Source organism: Dermacentor variabilis, chromosome 3 (genome assembly GCF_050947875.1).
Source record: "Dermacentor variabilis isolate Ectoservices chromosome 3, ASM5094787v1, whole genome shotgun sequence".
NCBI lineage: Eukaryota > Metazoa > Arthropoda > Arachnida > Ixodida > Ixodidae > Dermacentor > Dermacentor variabilis.
The window spans coordinates 133,385,075-133,405,969 of NC_134570.1; the positions used below are offsets into that span (position 1 = coordinate 133,385,075).

At 44.1% G+C, this 20,895-nt stretch overlaps 1 protein-coding gene across 2 annotated transcripts in view; it reads right to left on the reverse strand.

Annotated features, from left to right (window-relative positions):
• The window catches only part of LOC142576296 (putative oxidoreductase YxbG), a 48,195-nt gene extending 31,167 nt beyond the window's left edge, over positions 1-17,028 (reverse strand). For both annotated transcript variants that reach the window (XM_075686353.1, XM_075686352.1), the window contains exons 1-2: positions 16,890-17,028; positions 8,880-9,018 (exon numbers count right to left, since the gene is read on the reverse strand). In XM_075686353.1, the coding sequence (XP_075542468.1) occupies positions 8,880-9,018 (139 nt within the window). In that variant the 5' untranslated portion in view covers positions 16,890-17,028. The remainder of the gene's footprint in view (positions 1-8,879; positions 9,019-16,889) is intronic.
• Between the last annotated feature and the right edge of the window lie 3,867 nt (positions 17,029-20,895).

A 20,895-nucleotide genomic window follows, 5' to 3' on the forward strand; every position in this document is an offset into this window, starting at 1 on the left:
GCGGTGGGAAAACTAGAAGATAGAAAACGTTTGCCTAATGTTTCTACAGGCACCTGCAATTGTTCTCTAATATAATTAACGCTCATTGCATCCTTTTAAAGCACACATGAAGAAATTGCTGCGGGTAATATAAGAAAGAAAGCTTTGTGTTTTAGTGTAGTATCCTCAAGGGGTCTCAATTAATTATTGACGACTTGAAAGCTTCAAATTAATGTTATTATACCCCTAGTATGCAAGCAACTTGCGAATAGCTATTCTCCGAAATGTCGAAAGGGCCCTCTTAGAGAGTGACCGCAAAGCATGGTGCAATCCATGGTTGTGTGCGCTATGGCAATCATGGTTACAGTGCGCATGGACATAGCAGTGACGAGGCAAATCCTTCTGCATAGAAGTGCAAGGCACACTTTCAGAAGTGACGAGAGGCGAAGGACTGCCTTCGCGTTTGCTACTTGATCTTGCCTGCGTCTCGTGCGCATGCAATGCGTAGACGCTGGACATCTCTGGTCCGTGTCGAGGGGCTTTGTGGAGTAAAGCCTTTGGGGAGCAGGTTTGTGCACCTCCTAGCGGGCAGTGTGCCTCCGTGTTGGTCTGTGCTTTACTGGCTGTGGCGAGAGTGGCAAAAGCGTGTGCCCGAGCGGGCGATTGCGCAAACCATGAAACGTCTCGACCGCTGCAGCACGTGCATCAGTGTGCAGCGCATCGTAATGATGCAGGCGTTGGATTGTGGGAAGGGCCGGTGCCGTGTGACCACGTGGCAGAAATAATGCGCCATTCGAGGTAGGACATACATCGGAGTGCCGGTTATTACGTTTGAGCACACGGACTGGGTGGCTCACGGTATCCACAGCGATCACAGATGTCAGGACGCGGGCACCGGAGCTTTGAGGCACTGTCAGCATGTGACCAAGGATTGCATTGTATTGTATTGGGTTTTATGGCGCATAAGCAACTCAGGCTGTCATGCGCCAAACACATGGTATAATTTATTTTAAAAATTGGGTATCCTCAGCGAAAGTCCTTGTCCGAACAAGGACTTTGAGGAGCGCAACAAATCAAATGGACACCTCAGCCTTCTTCTCAGGACTGAGAAAATGAGTGAGCGCACCATAAGATGCGTGAAAAACTAGGTAAGAATTTTTAGAATTAGTAGTTCTGTGATATAATATATTTCGCTTAGGATATCTGCGTCTTTCAAAAAACTACAAAGAGATGAAGTTCCTACAAGTGGGTTATCTCCTAAAAGTAGACTGGGATGGAAGGGAATGCGTTCATTGTAAAATACAGTAAAATTTTTTTTTCTTAGCCGTTCGAGTTGTGTGCACGAGAATAAAATGTGATTTACAGTGAGTTCATCTCCACATTTCTCACATAAGGGTTTGTCTTGTTTTGTCAGTAGAAAGTTATTTGTTAGATGTGTGTGTCCGATGCGCAGGCGGCATAAAATTACTTCTATAAAACGTTCCTGACGCCTGCATGATCTCCATTCTCCCAGAATAGGTTTCACTAAATGTAGTTTGTTAATTTCTTCGCTATTCCATGTGCACTGCCATTTTTCTTTAAGCTTATTTTTCACTAAGTTCATGCAATCTGCATAGCGTATATTGAGAGTACTGACATCCTTATGGCAGGCTTGAGCAGCGCAAGCGTCAGCTCTCTCGTTGCCTCTAATTCCATGATGGCTTAGTATCCAACAGAGCTTAATTTCGTGTCCTTGTGTTTGAGCAGTTATTATGTTATGGATTATATTTCCTATTAAAGGTTCCCTTACGTTTCTGGCTTTCAGTGCTGCGATTTCACTCAGCGAGTCCGTGTAGATAATGCTGTTTTGAATGCTAATCTCGTCTATTTTTGATACAGCCACCGAAATAGCGTAACATTCGGCTGCGAAAATTGACGTGCACTGAGGTAACTTGACTACCTGTTCCCATTTATCTTGCACTACAGCACTTCCGACGTAAAGTGACGTTTTAGAACCGTCAGTATAAAATGCTGTGTATTCTTTGTACGTTTCGTCTAGCGCCAAAAATTCTTATATTATATGCTCACGTGGAGCTTGCATTTTATGAAGTTGTGTCAGTGTGTAGTCACCTACACTGGGAAAGGTGTGCCAAGGTGGCAGTGGTTCGGGTCTCTGGGCAACACCAGGCAGTGTGTCTAGAATACCTAATTCCTGGCGAATTTCTTCAAATCGGAGAATAAGGGGTCTCGTCGCATTTCGTTTGTTGTTAAAAAGCTGCTTAGACGGGCACTTCGTAACTATGGAGTAGGAGAGATGTTTTGGTAGTGAACGGGTTTTTAGGACATATGCACATGTGAGCATGGCTCTTCCATCTGCGAGGGCTGGTGCGTTACATTCGACATATAGGCTGTTTAAGGGTGATGTCCTGTATGCCCCACTTGCAAGGCGCAGACCTGAGTTATGTACTGGATTTAATTGCTTCAGGTAGGACGGTCGAACTGAGTTGTATACTATGCGCCCATAATCGAGGCAAGAGCGAACTATACTGCGATAGATGTGTAAAAGGCAGGTCCTATCAGCCCCCCAGCGTTTATGTGAAAGCACCTTTAATATGTTTAATGATTGGGAGGTTTTCTTCTTCAAGTTCTTTATGTGTGGCAAGAAGGTGAGTTTTCTGTCAAAAGTTATGCCCAGAAATTTGTGTTCACTTTTTACCGGCAATTCCGCTTCGTTCAGGTGTAGTCTAGGATCTGTCTGTAGGCCACGTTTGAGTGAGAAAAGGGTGGCCACTGTTTTCTGTGGGGAGAACCGGCAACCATTTCGGTCAGCCCACGTTGAATGTTTATTTATTGTTAACTGCACTTGTCTTTCGCATGTTGGTATATTTGACGACGTGCAAGCTATCTGAAGATCGTCGACATAGATTGAATACATAATTGACCTTGGAATTATTTTACTGATTGAATTCATTTTAAGAACAAAGAGGATCGTGCTTAAAACACTCCCTTGGGGCACTCCATTTTCTTGAATGAAAATTCTCGACAGGGTTGAACAGAGGCGTACATGGAATGAACGGTTTGACAGGAAGTCTTTTAGGCAGTTCAGCATCCTGCCACGAATGCCAAGTTCAGCCAAATCGTGAAGAATTCCGTACCTCGAGGTTGTGTCGTAAGCTTTCTCTAAATCGAAAAAGAAGACAGCAAGACTGTTGTTTTCAAGACAAACCAGGTGGTCTGTTGTGGAGCATGCCTTTTTGAAACCGCACTGATGGACATCGAGAAGCTCACGGGCTTCTAGCACGAAGGTTAATCTCATATTCACGATACTTTCAAATGGATTTTGCAAGGCAGCTGGTGAGTGCCATGGGCCTGTAACTACTGGGAGAGGTTGGTGGTTTTCCGGGCTTTAAAAATGGAACGATGATGGCCTTGTTCCAGGCTTCGGGTAGTTTACCCGATACCCAAACCTTATTAAAAAAACTTAAGAGTGCCTCTACGGCAGGTTCAGAGAGGTAGGACAGCATTTGATAGTGTATTCCGTCAGGGCCGGGTGCAGTCTGTTTACCAGCGGACAAGACTTTGTTGATTTCTTGAACTGTGAATAATTTATTATATGGTTCATTTAAATATCAACTTGTAGGGAGTCTTTTTTTCTCGGCTGTGTTTTTGTACGTAAGAAATGATTCTGTGCAGTTTGACGAGCTCGTAACTGCCGAAAAATATTCACCAAAAATGTATGCCTGTTCTTCGACGCTTGTCTGTATACCAGGGGCTGTTAGAAGGGGAAGTGTGAAAAAGGAGTATTTACCATCTAGCTTTCGTACCTTCTCCCACATTTCTTTTTATGTAGTTGAGCTATTTATGGAAGTCACATAATTTTGCCACGAAGTCTTTTTGGTTCTACGGCGGATATATCGGGCTTGTGCTCTTGCCTTCTTAAAGGTTATGAGATTTTTCTGCGTGGGGTACCTTCGAAAGTTTCCCCATGCTTTGTTCTGTTTCTGTTTTGCTAATCCACATTCTTTTGTATACCAGGTTTTGGGGTTTTGTTTCACCACTCTAGAAGATTGAGGTATGGCCAAGAGCGCGGCAGAAATAATGCAGTTTGTGACAATTTCATTAAGTTCATCTATAGCTAAATTATGTGGATCTATTTTTTCTAAGCTGGCATTTTCTTGAAACAGCGCCCAGTCGGCCAAAAGGAGCTTCCAACGTCGTGGTTTTGTAGGAATGATTTGCGGAGATGATGTTAGGTTGATAAGAACAGGTAAATGATCGCTACCATACGGGTTGTCCAAGACATCCCATTTAAAAGCATTAAAAACAGAAGGCGATGTAAGAGACAAGTCTATGCAGCTCCATTTTCCAGAGCTTCGAGAGCAGTATGTGTGTTTGCCTCTGTTGAGCAGGCATATATTATTGCAGAGAATGAAATCTTCTAAAATACGGCCTCTAGTGTCCGTTTGTTCGCTTCCCCACAAATTGGAGTGATAATTAAAATCGCCGACTAACAGATATGGCTCTGGTAATTGTTTTAAAATGTCTTCTAAGTCATGGAGTGTTATTGTCAGGTGTGGTTGGATATATACGGAGCATACTGTTTTTGTTTTAAAGTGTACTACAGGTACTGCAACGGCGTCAATTGTAGCCTGAAGCTAGACTTCACGAGTAGCCACACTACTTTGAACAACTATGGCAGTACCTCCAGACAGCCTATTTGCTTGCTCTTGGTCGTGACGAAAGACTTTATCTTTACTTAAAATGTTTTTATGTTTTGATCCTCACGGTTTTGTGGGGCCCGTTATTGGAGTTTTTCCTTCCTTTTTGTAATCAAGGGAGTTGCGCCGCCGCTCCTGTGGAGGCGGGCTACTGCTTATATCCATCGCCTCCAGCGAGGTGATGGGTTTCCAGGGGAAACCCGCGGGGGTACGGATTTGTGGCTTCTCCCGATGGCGGGAAGCCGTGCGGCCTACCGGCTCAGGGACCAGCGAGCCTTTTCTGTGTGATAGTATGGCAGCCTTGGCTGCACCTGTCAGAGTTGTGGATGGCCCTGCCTGGGCAGTGGCCTGAAGTTGGAGTGGTGTGTCGCCATTCCCACTAACTTTCGTTGTGCCAGAGGCCGCCGTCAGGTGCACCTACGGGATGTCAATGGTGCCGACACCGGAGTGCCGTTCAGGTGGGGCACGGGGCCGGCATACATCAACAATGGTGTACTGTGTGCCCACTGTCACCAGACGCCGCTCGGCCCCCCGGCGCACGGCATCAACATATGACCTCGATGTCTCTTGACTGAACTTTTTCTTGCCTCAGGGTAGGCAAGGAAAAATACGTGTTCTCGTATTTTTAGATTGATTATTTGTTTTTCTTTTCTGAATACTTCACAGGTTCGTGAGTACGCTGCATGTGGACCGTTGCAATTTGCACACTTTGTTTCACTTGCTTGGCAGTTGTCAGTATTGTGTTCAATTTCGGCGTATTTGGCACAGATATCCTTGCCTCTACATGTTTTGCTGCCGTGGCCATACCTTTGGGATTTGAAACATCTCCTAGGGTTAGGGATATATGGGCGCACTGCGCACTTGATGAATGCAACCCGGACAGACTCGGGCAAGCGAGTGCTGCCAAATGTTAGCACGATGTGGGGTGTTGTTTTTTTTTCGCCGTTGCGCCTTATATTTATGCGGCGAAGGGACGTTACTCCTTGGTCTCGCAAATTCTCGAGGTGCTCATTTTCGTTCTCTGTCATTAGCAGCCGCTCAGAAATTACTCCCTGAACGCTGTTCAGGCTTCTGGGAGGTGTTACAGTATAGTTAAGGCCAGCAAGCTTCTTTTGTGCGAGTAACGCATCACTCTGCTTTTTGGATTTGACTTCTACAAGCAGATCTCCTGAGGACAGTTTTTTGCTTCATATTCTTCGCCTATGTTAGCCACTAGCCACTTTTGTAGTACAAACACTGATAGAGTGGCCACTGGAGCATTTTGCTCAACAGCGTGAACTACGAGGAACTGGAAAATTTTCAGCACATTTCTGAGTTGGAGCTTTGATTCCTTCGGTGCGGTACCATTTCCGGTTCTGATCGTTTTTTTTTAAGGGGCAAATTGAGAATCCATGCGGCATGTATAAATTAAGGGTTCCTAGTGTGCCGCCTGTGTTTCACCCTTATAGGCACAAGAAGGTCCCGGAGCCCCCCACCTGGTGAACAGACGGGGAGCCCGTCGGCCGGGTCTTGACCATGGCCCCGACCGCCACCGTTCATGGTTTCTACCCTTCACCTTACAACCTGTCGCCACGGTGCGGATTACAGCTTCGGTATGGGGGCTAAGGGTCCGTGGTGGCGCCAAGCACCATCACCTTGAGTCTCAAGGTGCCCTTGCGGGCCATGTGACCAAGGAGACGCAGCGAGTGGTAAATAGGAGATCAAGGCTCAGCCTGAACTGACTGGAATCTTAGAAGTCGCTACGAGGTGACAGGCCAGAGCCAGGGGGAAACAGGTAGAGGAGTGCATGAGAGCGACAAATAAGGTGGAGATGGCGGACGGCGAATTTATACACTTTTACTGAAAACAACATATCAATATTATTAATTCAAAATATAGCGAAAGCATTTGATGTTGCTCATTAGGTTCTACTGGAAAAATTGCAGTGCCGTGCACCAAGTATGATTTCTGTTCCGGGTAACCGTAAAGCCCCCTCAAGAAACGGTAATCATCGGTCTCACCAATTTAACCCACAGTAGTCGGCGTGGTCAGCTGAAAGACTGTTTCATGTCCTATCTTCTTGTCGCTGTATATTGCGAAATTTCTGGGAAGCCCAACCAGGCTCGAGAGTACTACTGTGCGCGGACGATGATGCTGTAATTTTTACAGGACACTTCTTTAAGCTATCCGAAATGGTATGATGGCTGTATTGACCTGCTTTTCGGCATGGTTTGCCAAAAGTTACTTGACTACAAACTTTTGAAAAACGAAATGCATCGCTTTTAACTCGCAAAATCATGTTGATGGTAGTGTTCTTAACGTATCTTTAAACGGAATATTTGTATTCAACAATTCCACCTTTTAAATATATAGGGGTGCTTTTTTAATACAGTTGACGCTTGCGTGTGCAAGTACACAGGGTAAATGGAAAAGTCGCCTGTGGGTGCTGTGGTCTAATACTCACGCGATATTTATCGCATGCTATACTTCGTTCAGTGTACTTCCCATGAAGTGACTGCTTCGTGAGCTGGGTCCTGTATTCACTAGGTTTCATGTACCCTAGTGGTCCGACGTCTCTAGGAAGATGTCAAAGCCACGATTGTGCGTTATAGGCCACTATTCATCTAACGTTCACATTATTCAATCCTAACGTGTATATTGTTTGGGCTCCTATAATACGCAACTACAAGATTGTTTCACTCAGTAGCATTAATAATAAGAACTCTAGTCTTCTTCTTAGGCGGGCTTTTTTTCTTATAGATTACGAGCGATATGCCAAGAGTGCGAAGCTGACCTTGCCAAAATGTCGTAGTCATTATGACGATAGAGTATGATAATTTATTGTAGCTACACTTTAATATACACCTTGAAGGAAAACTGCACCTAATTGCGGACTAGCATTCAAGTCATTCTTACTGCCCATCCAAGACCTATGAACTTATAATGGCAGGACAAAAGACCTTAATTAGCCAGGTCAGTCAGGCCCATGATTTAGGGGCTCTGACCACCGTTCCTTCAAATATAATCTATACCTGTATATATATATATATATATATATATACATATATATATATATATATATATATATATATATATATATATATATATATATATATATGGTGTATCTTGGAGACGCGATTACAATTTGTACTACTTGTGTGAATTATTAATTTTGTTTTTAATTTTGTTTTCCCAGCTGAACAGCGTATCTTTAGGTATGTCCCATTGCATCGTCAACCAGCCAAACTAGCCTATTGGCCCAAGAATAATTTTTTGTATTTCTTATGTGTGTTGCTCGATACAGTGATATATTGATTGTTTGCACAGGGGAGCGACACCTGGCTACTCCTCATTGTGCAGGTGATGACATCACATGCATCGCATCGCACATCGCATCGCATCGCATATACCTGGGTATTGACACTACCTGAAAAGTCCCTCGTTTGTGTTAAATTCACTAAGAGCTCGAAAATGCCTTACATGAGAAACTATATAACATTTCTGCTCTGAATGCCCCACTAATGCTGCATTTAAGCTCCTTATTTGTTTCAATGCGCAGTGACGTTTGCGGGTGGTAGCCCTTTCATTAATTGAAGTTAAAAATGGTCCTTTGATAATTCGTAAAGTTTTACAACTATATGAAACATGCTAATCTCTCCGAACACCCGTATTCCCTCTATAGGTTGTCGTTTGACTCAAAAGTCGTCGACTAGGTGTCCGCCACGGGTGGCAATAGCGATGAGTACACGGCCCCTATGGATCTACAAAGCCCTTATGCAAGCTTAGAGCTGTGTTATTGCTCGATATTTTACTCACCGCAGTCAACCCTATGACACTAGAAATATTCACGATGCTACCTGCAATAGAAAAAGATTTTGGATAAGGTAGGTCATTGACGACTTAAAGGGCAATGATAGTGTTAGACTTCGTACATCATTGCTTCTAGTATTCGTTATGGTCCACCCCCAACCAGGTACAATAATGCGGCCAAATGATAGAGGACAGCTCCGCGCATAGATTTGCTGGCGCGCATGAAAGCGCTGTAATTACAGTCATCAAAAGCAATATTACTGTATTCACAATTGAGAGGATTTATAATACGTTGCGAAAGTGAACAGCTAAGATTATAATGCAAACTCCTGCCTCCAAAATGTGGCCGTTTACATAGCAATCTAACGAAGTGGCAAAGTGCTAGCGCCCGGTTGAATAAAATTAAAATAGCACCTTTAGTTTGACGCAAGTAGGGCACAGCGTTTTTGATCATGCAGAGCGGACTGAAGAAGTTCCTCCGCCACGCTCTATTAAACTCTTCCTTTGAGGTACTTTGAATGGACCCTGGCATGGGAATACCAGCATTGTTCATCTGAAATATAAAAAACGCAGTGAAACGGCAACATTATACCGTAAGGTCACTGCACTCTTTCCTGGAAGATTACAGCAGTGAGAGGTAGAATCTTTAATCTCAATTCATCTGAAAGAAGTGAAATAATCAGTCAAATTTGTTGGCAACAGCTTTGATGGTGTTCGAGAGAGTGTTGCAAACATGCGAAAGCTTCGACGGAATATGACAAACTAAAAGAAGAAAATGAGCAGTTAGAGAAGGAACTTGCGCCTATCAAGGCTGATTTAATCGAACTGAAGCAATACAGCCGGCAAAACAACATTCAAATCAAAGGATTTCCATTCGTACCAAATAAAAACGTTGACAAAGCAGTACAAACGCTAGAAACGAGACTTGGTGTTCAGTTGGGTGATTCCGCGGTTGATGTTTTGCATAGAGTGCCATCCAAAATTAAATCTAAACCAAACGTTATACTACGATTTACATGTCGGTCGGCTCGTAACATTATCCTCCAGGTCACAAAAAAAAAAGGTTGACAACTGCCGACTTCACCTTCGAAGAAAGCAATGCAGTCTACGTTAATGAGCACCTTTGTGCTGAAAATAAAGTGCTACTAGACAAGACAATTCAAAAGAAAAAAGAGAAGAAATGGAAGTATTGCTGGTTGTTGCAACGCAAGATTTTAGTACGGAAGACAGAAAACTCCCTTGTTATCCAGATAGTGAAAGAAGAGGATATAACACAGATAGCCTATTCGATAGCTGATTGAAATGCAAATTGAAGTGCTGAAACATGGGCTTAAACACAGTTGAGCAAATCAACAGCTGTCATGAATGCGATAAATTTTCACTCTTGCACTGTAACATTCGTAGCATTAGCAAAAATATTAAGAACCTACAGTAATTTTTAGCTTGCCACAAATTTGAATGTGGCGTAATCACTCTGACAGAGACTTGGCTTAAACCCGACGAACATGTACACTTCCCGGGTTACAACGTAACCACCCCTTCACGCCAAAGCAAAACAAGGGGAGGAGGAGTTCTGCTGTTTATCAAAGCCTACCATGAGTTTAAAGTCTGTTCTAATGTGACTACACATGCATTACTGGAATATGAGATGTTAATCATTGAAATTTTCTTCGGAATCACAATAAGAGTGGTTTATCGGTCACCAAGTTCCAATGTCCCTTGTTCCCTTCAGGCATTAGAAAATACGTTAGACGAGATATTCAACCAAAATAAGGAGACAATTGTATGTGGTGACATTAACTTAGGCGTATTCGATAACAATAATATTGCATATGGGACGCTATATGAATTGTACGGGTTTGTGAATGTTATCACAACGCCCTACACGTATAAAACACTTTTGAAACGCTTATTGATGATATTCTGTGCAATCTTAAGTCTACAGATATTACCTCCGGTGTAGTAGATACCGATTTATTGGATCATTTACCAGTGTTTTTACTTGTAACTACAAAGCTTCAACAGCCTAAACCGTGTCGTCAAACAGCTACACTTGTGGACAGAATTTTTCTTCGAGAAATGTTAACACGTCATCGAACACATAGATGCAAACAAATTGTATGAATAATTGAATAATGCGACACCACAATGCATAATGCTGAGTCAAGGTCCGATAAAAAATACTGAGAACAACCGATAAACCGTTGGATGACGCGTAGTGCCTTAGAGCTATCGGGTATCAAGGATTATTAGTATAGAAAGCGAAAAGAAAACAAAGAAAACTTTTACTACAGAACTCCTGGGCACAACGGTTATCTCACAGTTATCTCCTGGGCACAACGGAGTACAATTTCACCTGGGAATGCCGTATGTGTCCAAAAATAGTTGAAGTTCACCGACGCCTGCATAAAGATTCCCTCTGTTTTCATTGTTGCTGAAGGTTCGTGTCATAGAGCTAGAAAAAAAGACTGAAATACAGTGCTTTACGATTTCATTCTTCTTAGGTTCGTAATAGGCAGATGGCCGCAGCAGTCCGCGGAGACGACTAAGAGAGGGCGAGAAATCAACGTTGAGATGTTGGCCATAGGGCCGTCTATATATGTCTGCTGTTCTACGTTTGAGTAAATGGGATGGGGAGAAGGCGACTAAACACATCATGATGGCACACCAAGATACTCACACAGCAACAAGCATACCGAATGCCCACCTACCTGAAGCGCCGGGATTGAAAGCGAATCAAAGAATTACCTGGCCAGCGTTTTTGATAAGCGAGAAACGTTTAGACTATTGGCGCAGACAAAAGCAGGAAGCAGATCCATAGAGATATAGACGTTACCGGCGTAGGTGACTGTTCAATATAGAGATCAAGGCTTTATTGAAGATGACGGAGAGATAGGCAATATGTTAGGGTTCGATAGATGTTGTTAGACCTGATTATCTCAAGCAGCCAAGGTGACTACTAATAGCCAACGCATTTCGGAGCAGAGGCTAATAGAAATCATCCTCATCATCATCAACAGTACGTCAATGTGCTCTTCCTCTCTCCTCTCCGTGCATCGTGGCGTCATTCTTTGAAGGGTTGAGTCCAACAATACCCCATCACATTCAATTATCTCCTCCCGTTCCACATTGTTCTCGAGGCAAGTATGCGCCAGGCAGCGGTTCGTGCAACATTCCCAAGTCATGTGTCCCACAGAGGGCCAAACACTACAGTAGTGGCCTGGAAGATGGATGAAGATGGAAGAGATGACCAAAAGGAACGATTCTAAAGATAGTGCGCATGAAACGAGACAAGTGGCAGCCGATATACTCATCGCACATAAGCGACGTAAGTTTCTGACGGCATTTTAGCCTGCCATGCATTTTCACAGCCGCTTTTGTTTTGCACGCCCTTGCATGCCTGCACGGTTGCATGTACACGCCATGCAGGTGTGTGGGTGAGTTGGTTTACGTTTGCATGGATGCCCGTGGGTGCTCGTGTTCTGCTTGTGCGCATAAATTGATGAGCAAGTAAGCGAACGGGAATGCTCTTGTTTGTGTTCGTGCGTACGTGTTTGTGTTTTCGGGTACACAAGCCTGCGCGTGCAAACGTTCAAGTGGTGTACATAAATGAATAGTCTTAGGCATTCCGCATTTGCAGGTTCACTTCGAAATAGCTTCGGGCTGAATCAGGTGAACGGATGGGACAAGCTTAGGCCAAACGCTAAGCCAAGCGTGCTTTTACACAGACAAGAGGAAATAACCTGATATAACAAAGGTACGATTTCCTCATTGCTTCTGCTTCTTAAGAAGTACACACAAGAATGTACAGTAAGGAGCAGTGAACGCACAACCTTACTGGCGGAAAAAGTTTTTGCCTACCCACATCCCACTGAAGCATGTAACAGCCTTCCTGATATAATCAGCTGCACGGAATTCAGTAAAGATGTGGCAGGCGTCGCGGACAAGTAAGCGCAGCTTCACCTTGTCCAAAGGAAAACTGATTTAAGGATCAAGTCTCTGAAGAATAAGCTAATAAGTTAATAAACCGGCTTGATTACTTCTGGCAAACATGTCAAAAATACAAGCAATACACGCCGGCGAAACTTAAACTCGGGAGTCTCCTTACGATACGAAATTCAGTGTACAAATGCGTAATCTGAGTTTACTTTGCTTTTGCTTTTATTCTTGTATATGTCATTCCTAAATAAACGCCCGAAGATAACTACTACAGCCTTCAACGAAATGTGTGGCGCATTTCGCTTAGGACATGCTCGTATCAAATACAGATTGTGCAACGAGTTTCACAAAGTAAAACAGAATGAGTGGAGAAGACAATGAAAATGCGTTTAAGAAATTTTTCCTTGCGGCAGTGTTGGAGGCACGGTGATAAGCGCTAATGAGACTGTATTTCGCGGTTCGGTTTAATAAAAACTGTGCACTAAATAGTAGATGTAATGTTATTTCAAGCGTACAGCTTGCCGGCAGCATGTTTGTTTTCAGCGAAGCGAATCAGGCGTAGTGGAATGATTTGTTTAGGATACAGCAGAATACCACCTTATTAAACGCGTGTATTTGAATGATAAAGCTTTAAATGTGCCCCGTGTTCATGCAGCTCCTACCTATGCAAGCTCCCTACCGCATACGAAGTCCTGCATTTGAAAAAAAAAACGCTTCTATAAAAGCCACGTGCCAAGCCTCTGTCGCAACCATGTAGGCTTGAACATGGCGGGCGCCGTAGCAGAGGTCGCCATTTTCGTCAGCCTTCAATGAGCTGAGTAGAGAAAGGGCGCTTACCGAGGCGCCTTAGAACAATCAATTGCCAGTAGTTGGCGCCTTATTGTGTGAGTTACTGGGGAGAGAGAGACGTCAATTTACAGCAGCATGCAAGCATCCAATTCTCGCTGAATGTTGGCAACACAGCGACACAGAAATGCGGCCTCCTTTCAGATTTTAAGGTGAAGATAGGTCCTCACAGGGGTGTGCGTTACAGTTGAAAGAGAGGTTCACCTCGATGAGAACGTCGGTGCAAGGTGACATGAGACAGGTGCTTCCATCAGCCACATGGATAGAGGACAGCGTAGCTCTTACATGGAAAATCGCACACTAAGACTACACCGTTAGCGTCTTCATGCTATCCGACGCCCTCTCCATAAACAAGATTATATGCCGCCAAGTTTTGCCTGGTAACTTCGGGGAGACGAAGGAAAGATGTCACAGGCACTACTATGCCGCACTCATTCATACAGGACCACTAGGACACGCGAGCGTGAGATTGTGCACGAGGATGATGTCAAAATTGAATGCATAAAAGCCGAAAATGAAGACATGGTTGTTTCAGAATGGCCCTTTAAAGGAGACCAAGAGCAGCGAATCGGAATATATGAGCTCCCCACTATACAAAGGTGCAGTGGTAGAAGTCCAAAACAAACGCAAAATTTACATACTTCTTTTCAACTCTAACGATGTCGTGCACCAGCAGTTTTCACAAGGGTCAACTTTGAATGACAATGGTATATTTGTATGCTCGAACTCACGAATAATGCACTCCGACATCGTCGACCGGCATCTGCACAATGGAGTCTTCGGCATGATAATGCTAGGCCACAAACTTTTCCTACGGTCACTTAATTTCTCGTCAAGCACACCATAGCTGCACCTCCGCACGCTTCATAATCGGCTCGCCTCTTCCCAGATGATTCTTCGTTTCCACGTGTTTCTCGTGAAACACAAAATAACTACTCTTTCGGCTCCGCCATACTGCCGTCACCTCTCCCCGAACGATTTCTTTCTCCTGTAATGTATACGAAGTCTTGAGGTGTCTTCTGTTCAGGCACCGCTACTGATCTGCGTTTCATTTCGCTGCACACTTCACAACTTATATATTATATTTTCTCCTGTAAAGAAAGCTCAAATATCAAATTCCATGGAAAGCGTTAAGGCCAATAAAGATGACACAAAGAGGAGCTGACAGCTCTGTCAAAGAGGCTTTATATGAACGATAACGTTAAGAAGCATTAGATGTCCTTACGACGCGGCGTTTCACGACAACCTAAAACATTCCCTTGAACTTTTCCAAACCAACGTCACTCGTTTTATTCTTTGGAAGTACAACCTTGGTGCGAGCGTAGGTTCAATTAAATTGAATCTGAGTCTTGAACCGCTGGCGACATGTCGAAGAATTTCCCGCCTTTCATTTTTCCATAAGCTGTATCAGCACCCTACACTTCATCCAAAATTCATGTCGCGACCATATTACTTATCTCACCGTGCTGATCATCAGTAGAAAGTTAGAATAGGTGCATGTAACACGACATATATTTTGCACTCATTTTTGCCACGAACGTCAAAAGACTGGAATGAATTTCCTTCAGACATTGTTTCCATTAATAACAATGATAATATTCGAAAAGCACTAGCTAACAACGTATAAAAGCAAACATTTATAGGAACTGCTGTTGGTGCTTTCCCGTTTCCTTGTTTAATGTTGCTTTTCTATGTCGTGTTCTAGTACTGTACTTATCATACTTTCAGCTATCATTGTATAATTATCAAACATTGTGTATTAGCTCGTAATTTATTTCCCTCTTAGTTGCTGTTTCACCCACTCCCCTCTCTAATGCCGAAGGACCCTGAGGGTAATAAATAAATAAATAAATAAATAAATAAATAAACAGGTTCCTTAAACAGGACCGACATAACAATGAATGCACTCAGGTGACCTCAGGCCCGTGAGGGTCTTGACGCAAGAAGTGTGGTCTTCCCTCAGATTGGCGGCGGGTTACGTGGCGTCATCAACTGTCTTGGATTTGCTGTTAAGTCCCCTGGCCACGTTCACGCCTTTCGCACCGTGTAGCGCATTTTGTTGCTCCAAGGTGTGTAGGAAACTTTCTCCACAGTGTTAAATCGAAACAGAAGTATTCAATGTTTCCACAGACAATGATTGCCACCATGAACGCTCCAACTGACAATTTCACTCCGCGGTTTCTGAAGGAGGGGCGCATTTTTTCGCCTTCAAATTGTCACCCCGAAGATGATCTCGTCGACAGCGTGTCTTTTCTTCGGGGCCATGCGACTTCTATGGGTTTTTCACATTGCAAGGGCGTGACTTCAGTGCTTCAGCATTCAACGATGCACCACACCAGAATAAACACAACGGACATACCATTGAGAAATTCAAAATGTAGTTGAAGCTGGCCGGCCACCACGCGCTACGCCACTCTGACGAACTGAAGTCATGAGTCACACTTCCACACCAAGTCGGCGCTTGCAAAGTGAGTCGTAAACTGCGAAGGTGACTGCCTCGAATGGGAGCTGCGCAAGGTTTTTAAGCTTTGAATACATATTCCGCGAAATTGGTTTCAAAACTTTACTGACAACTTTTATATATTTTGCAGACGTTTTTTTATCGAAAATATATAGTAGTTCAGTAGCCCCATTTTTTTTTCGTCGACTCCGTTTGTTCTTAATTTTCTTCCTATTTAAACATGGCTAGTGTAACTACTTCCTCGAGAATACTTTTAAACCATCGACTACGAGGAAGTTGCGGCGGGACACATGTGATTGATCAATTCGGTAATTTCAGTTGTCGACCTCGCTACCTGTCTCATTTGACGTGAAGACTGAAGAGAGCCTTGAAGTTATGTAAACAAATAAAAAAAGAAATGATATCGTACGAACAAGCAAGCATTGATTGCGGTAGAGAATAATTAGACAGCCACACTCAGTTAGCAGTTGTATTGGCTGCGTAGTGCACTGCAAGCATTCGCTTACTAACTACATTAACAATCTGGGTGTCACGTGTTCGCGGGCGAGCATAAACGGATATCACTCGGTCACCGTGGAGACTAGCTTTAAGAACGCTGGCGTAATGAAGAGGGGCAGCAGCAATGGGGACCGAATTCCCCTTCGTGCTGTCTGTCGCTTCAAATCAAACGATGCGCGCCAGAACACAGTGCACGCGAAACCATCAGCTATATCGGCTCCGCTAGTTCTCAAAGCCAGCGACGATTGCTCTAAGATAGGAGGAGCGCAGCCGCACCATGCACAGCCACAGCCCGAGTAGAAGCGTTGACGCGTGCTTCCCTGCTCACCTTCCTCACACCTCCTTTACACCTTCCGAGCTGGAGAAGACGCCGCCACAACATGCCACCTTCCTTCTCAGTTCACCCTTGTAGGATTTCCTTCGCACCTACCGCGTACAGCGCGCGGCCACGATCTTATCGTACCTGAATATCAGAGCGACGCTGACGACGACGGCGCAAAACCATCGGGACTGTCCACATAATTGCTATCACAATAGAACCTAAATAATTGTGTACTTGATTAAATGCGAGTCACGTGCCGTGTTGCCTCCTGCATGTGCTATGCTTAAGTTTAGGCTGTACCCTGCTGTGTTTATATTAACGACTAACGTGTCTAACAGAACTCTATATAAGAACCTACCGGTTATGAGGGCCACCTTTCCTCTTAGGTCCAGCATTGTGCGCTGAAATGCGCCTGACCTCTTAGTGTCCACCAGATGTGTGGACAAAGCGGTGCGTACGACTGTACCTCGTCACATCGACTGAAGCGTTTGCAGCAGGTCTACACTGACGAAGATTTAAATTCCTGCCGTATCCTCTTTCTGCATACGTTGCATATATTGAAGCCGCTCGCCATGAGGTATTAGCCTCTCCTGTTTTCTTTTTGATGTTTCCGCCGATCCATGTGTTTTCAGTTTTCTGACTCACCAACCTTTACGGTTTTCGTTCCACAGGAAATGACAAAAAACGTAGTCGTCGTGTCTGTGTCCTTCGGCAGGCGAAATGCCAGAGCAGGCTGAAAATCATTTATTCCCTGGCAGTGACCTAGCCACCTGCTTCCAAACAACATAATGACAGTCAAAAGGTTACAGGATGAAATGTTCGCACAGGCATCGCGGCATTCGCTTTTGAACACACACAGTGAGCGATAGTGAGTTACGATATCGGCCACGTGACCGAGCAGAATGATACACAGCGTTATAACGAGCACACGTGTACAGATATGCCACACGCCTTTAGACTTCTTTGTAAACATTAGTGATTTTTACGTCGAATTGCATAAGAATGGAACAGTGGCAGGAACGAATCGAATGTCCAAACGGATAGTTTTCAAATAATGAACATCCGTTATTACAAATACTATAACACAATGTTCACATCCCTGTATTGTGGCGTAGCGTGCTTCACTACATAAGTTCTAATGTTTTTGTGTATACTACGACCGTAGAGATGAAATTACTGCACTTTTGCTGAATTTTCTTTTTATTTCGCCATAGTTGTAGTTCTGCAATACTCGAAAAGTACTCGAAAAACATTGACACTTACGAATGGCTATTCGATGAGAATACCGTATCGAATAGGACACTATTCGATTCGTTATTCTAAAGTTTGGAATATTCTCACACCCCTACTAAACACCGATGCACAGAATCGGAAAGATTATGGTACGTAGCGACCAGGTGGATGGCGCCATCTCTGTGGATAGCGACAACCTCTGTAGTGTTTATATTGTCCACAGTTTCCTCAAGATTGTTCACAATGTTATCGTCAGTTGTAAAATCATTTACTGGTCGAGGCACCGCTGTTTCTTGTTGGCTTTCAAACAACCTTAGGTCGACGCTCATGGTGCACTTAGTATTCGCTGCATGAATTAGTTCCGGTGACGCATCCACTGAAACATGCAATTCGGGATTCACTACGCCTAGACGGTGCGACCCTGGTCCTGTGCATGCTTGAAATGTTGCACTGAGCCACTATTGTCCCGGCCAATGGTAGCGCATGCAAGCAGTATCACGCACACTAAACACCTTTTCGCAATGCGGACGACAACTTGCCTGGTAAAACTGGCGCTGTGACACAATGTTCTAGACAGATGGCCTGATACTGTGTAATCTTGTCCGAAGGCGGCGCTTCCTAAGCGGCATAGTTGAAAGAGCCTCCCCTGTCATAGCATGCGGCGTGTGGCGAAGGAAGTCTGCTACCTAGGAAAGTGAAAGCAACGAAAAGAGGGCGCCGAGACAAAAGGCAGCAGCCTGACAAGGTCCAGCCTTTGGCCTGATTAGCAGCTGGCTGGTCTAGCTATGCACTGATTTCAGCCAGTACATTGCTCCTTCGGTAATGCCAGGGGGTCCATAAGTGCCTTGTTCTCAATTTTGGGGGGAGGCTCGAAAGTCTTGATAGGTGAAGTGTGATACGTTATCGGGCAGGAGTGTTTACGGGACTCATGAATACAATAAATTAAGAGCTCATGAATACAATAAATTGTTGCCTAAGTAGCTGTAGTATTCATTCGAAATACTTTAGGCCACTTCGAATGGATGTCGGCGCCTACCAAATACGACACAACATTTACGGGACCTGTAGCACCTCCATTAGGGACCATGCAGCGGTGGCTTAGCGAATATGGTGATGTTCAGCACCATATTCATCTCGACCGCCACTGCAGGGATTTCATCCTGGCCGCGGTGGTCGAACTTCAATGGGAGCTAAACGCAAAAACGTCGATTGAAGGAACGGTAAAGATCCCCTGGTGTTGAGAATTATTAAGGAGTTTCACACTGCAGCCAGCTTCATAAGGAAATTGTGATTTTGGCACCTCGAACCCCACAATTCCATTCCACTCGGGAGTGTTGCACAAAGAGAGATTGCATGAAAGTATTTGTTGTGGGCCACCACCCAACGAACATATTGTAGTTAAAACGTCACATTTCAATCTAAAAACTGCAGCACGTTGTAAACCGGAATCTCGTGGATAAGAAACCATTGCCGTGAAGCTTAAAAAGGCCTAAAAGCGTGCTCAACTCATCATTGTCAGTTGAAGTGAACTGTTCATGCAAAGGGATTAAAGAATCGTCTACATATCTACAAACTTTTATCACAGGCATGTTAATGAAACAGTTGTGAAGTGTTATATTGATTTGAGAAAGAAATCGGTCGTATATAGCAGAGGACAAGGCACGAACCAATACAGATGCCCTTCTTTTGTAACTGCAGTTGGTTGTTAAAAAGATGCAAAGTACTTTTGAGATAGCCTTCCAATAAGGCCAGAAAATTGTCAGAGCTATGACCAATTGCGTTTTGAAATACCGGTTCACCACGAGCACCGATGCGTGGTTTGATGGCAACATACAATTCGCGATGCGGAATAGAGTAAAAAAAAATATTCTATACCAAAATAAAAGACACCCCCCCAACCAGTGTTATAGTTGACCAAAAAAAAAAAAAACTGATGATATCGTCGGAGTTAGTAAGCAGAAAAGAATCATCGACCTTGAGTTGCTTCAGGCAATTCAACAAAAATTAGCTTACCTGAAGTTGCCAAGTCCCATGTTCACTAACAATGGTCCTTAAAGGGGTATGTATTATTTTTTTCTATTGAGCTTCTGCAGTACGTGTTCTCAATGGCACATGGGGACCGCGAATTGGTTTTATTGTAAAATATTCACTTTCAGCTCATACTGCCTTTCTCGTTCATGGCTGAGCGGCGCTTACGCAGAGCGTGCCTTTGTGGCACGTACGCCTCCCGTCGCCTACGGCCCTCTCACTGCGAAGCTGCAAAGCTTGTGATACGTGCGCCACAGCGACATGGGACAATTACTCCCGACAAAACACTTACGCTTCGCAATTACGAACTCTGTACCAGCCACTGTGATCACGTTTGGGCACAAGTTTAGGTGGTGGTTAAGCGCAGCTAGCGCACGTCATCCTCCGTAGTGTCTAGGCAAAGGGCCATTTATGAGTGAGACTGCCAATCAGAGTTGCCTAGAGATTAGGCAAATGCATTTCTTGAAATAAAATTCCCCAGCAAGTTGTTCCCAGATTTCTCTGACCGTTCGAACCTGCCGGCGAGGAGCCGCTGCCGGGCTGAGCGCGCGGCGTTGAGTCTGCCAGTAATTCGTGACAACGATAGGCTGTGTTAGCGCGTCCTCTTCGGTGCCTGTTTTCGAGTGGCACCGCAGTAGATGGATGTTGCGGCACAGTTTCCTGTTTTCTCGGCGTATTCCATCGTTTCAGTTCGTTGGAACAACTTTGATGCACTGTCAAGATAGAAGCAAGAATGAATGTACACCGTTAAAACTGCAAACACATTGTTTTGTACCTGCGTATAGTTTGTACAAAACCGGTGTTGGCGTTTATTGCTCCGAAAAAGTAACGTTCACGTAAGCGAGCGGCTAGCGGCGTACTTTAGTCGTTCGGATGATGATATGTGTATCAGTGGCTTTTGTGTTTGAACGCATCTATTGGTCTTTGCTTTGGACATGCCTCGCAATCTGGACGAAGGTTTCTTTTTTGCTACCTAAGTTCAATTAATTTCATAATAAATTGATTACTTAACAGGCTGTATAGTCCGAATAATGATCGGCAAAGTCTAACATGACGAGTACTCGTGAGCTCTAATTCGGCTGCCTGTTTCTGAAATTTCTGCG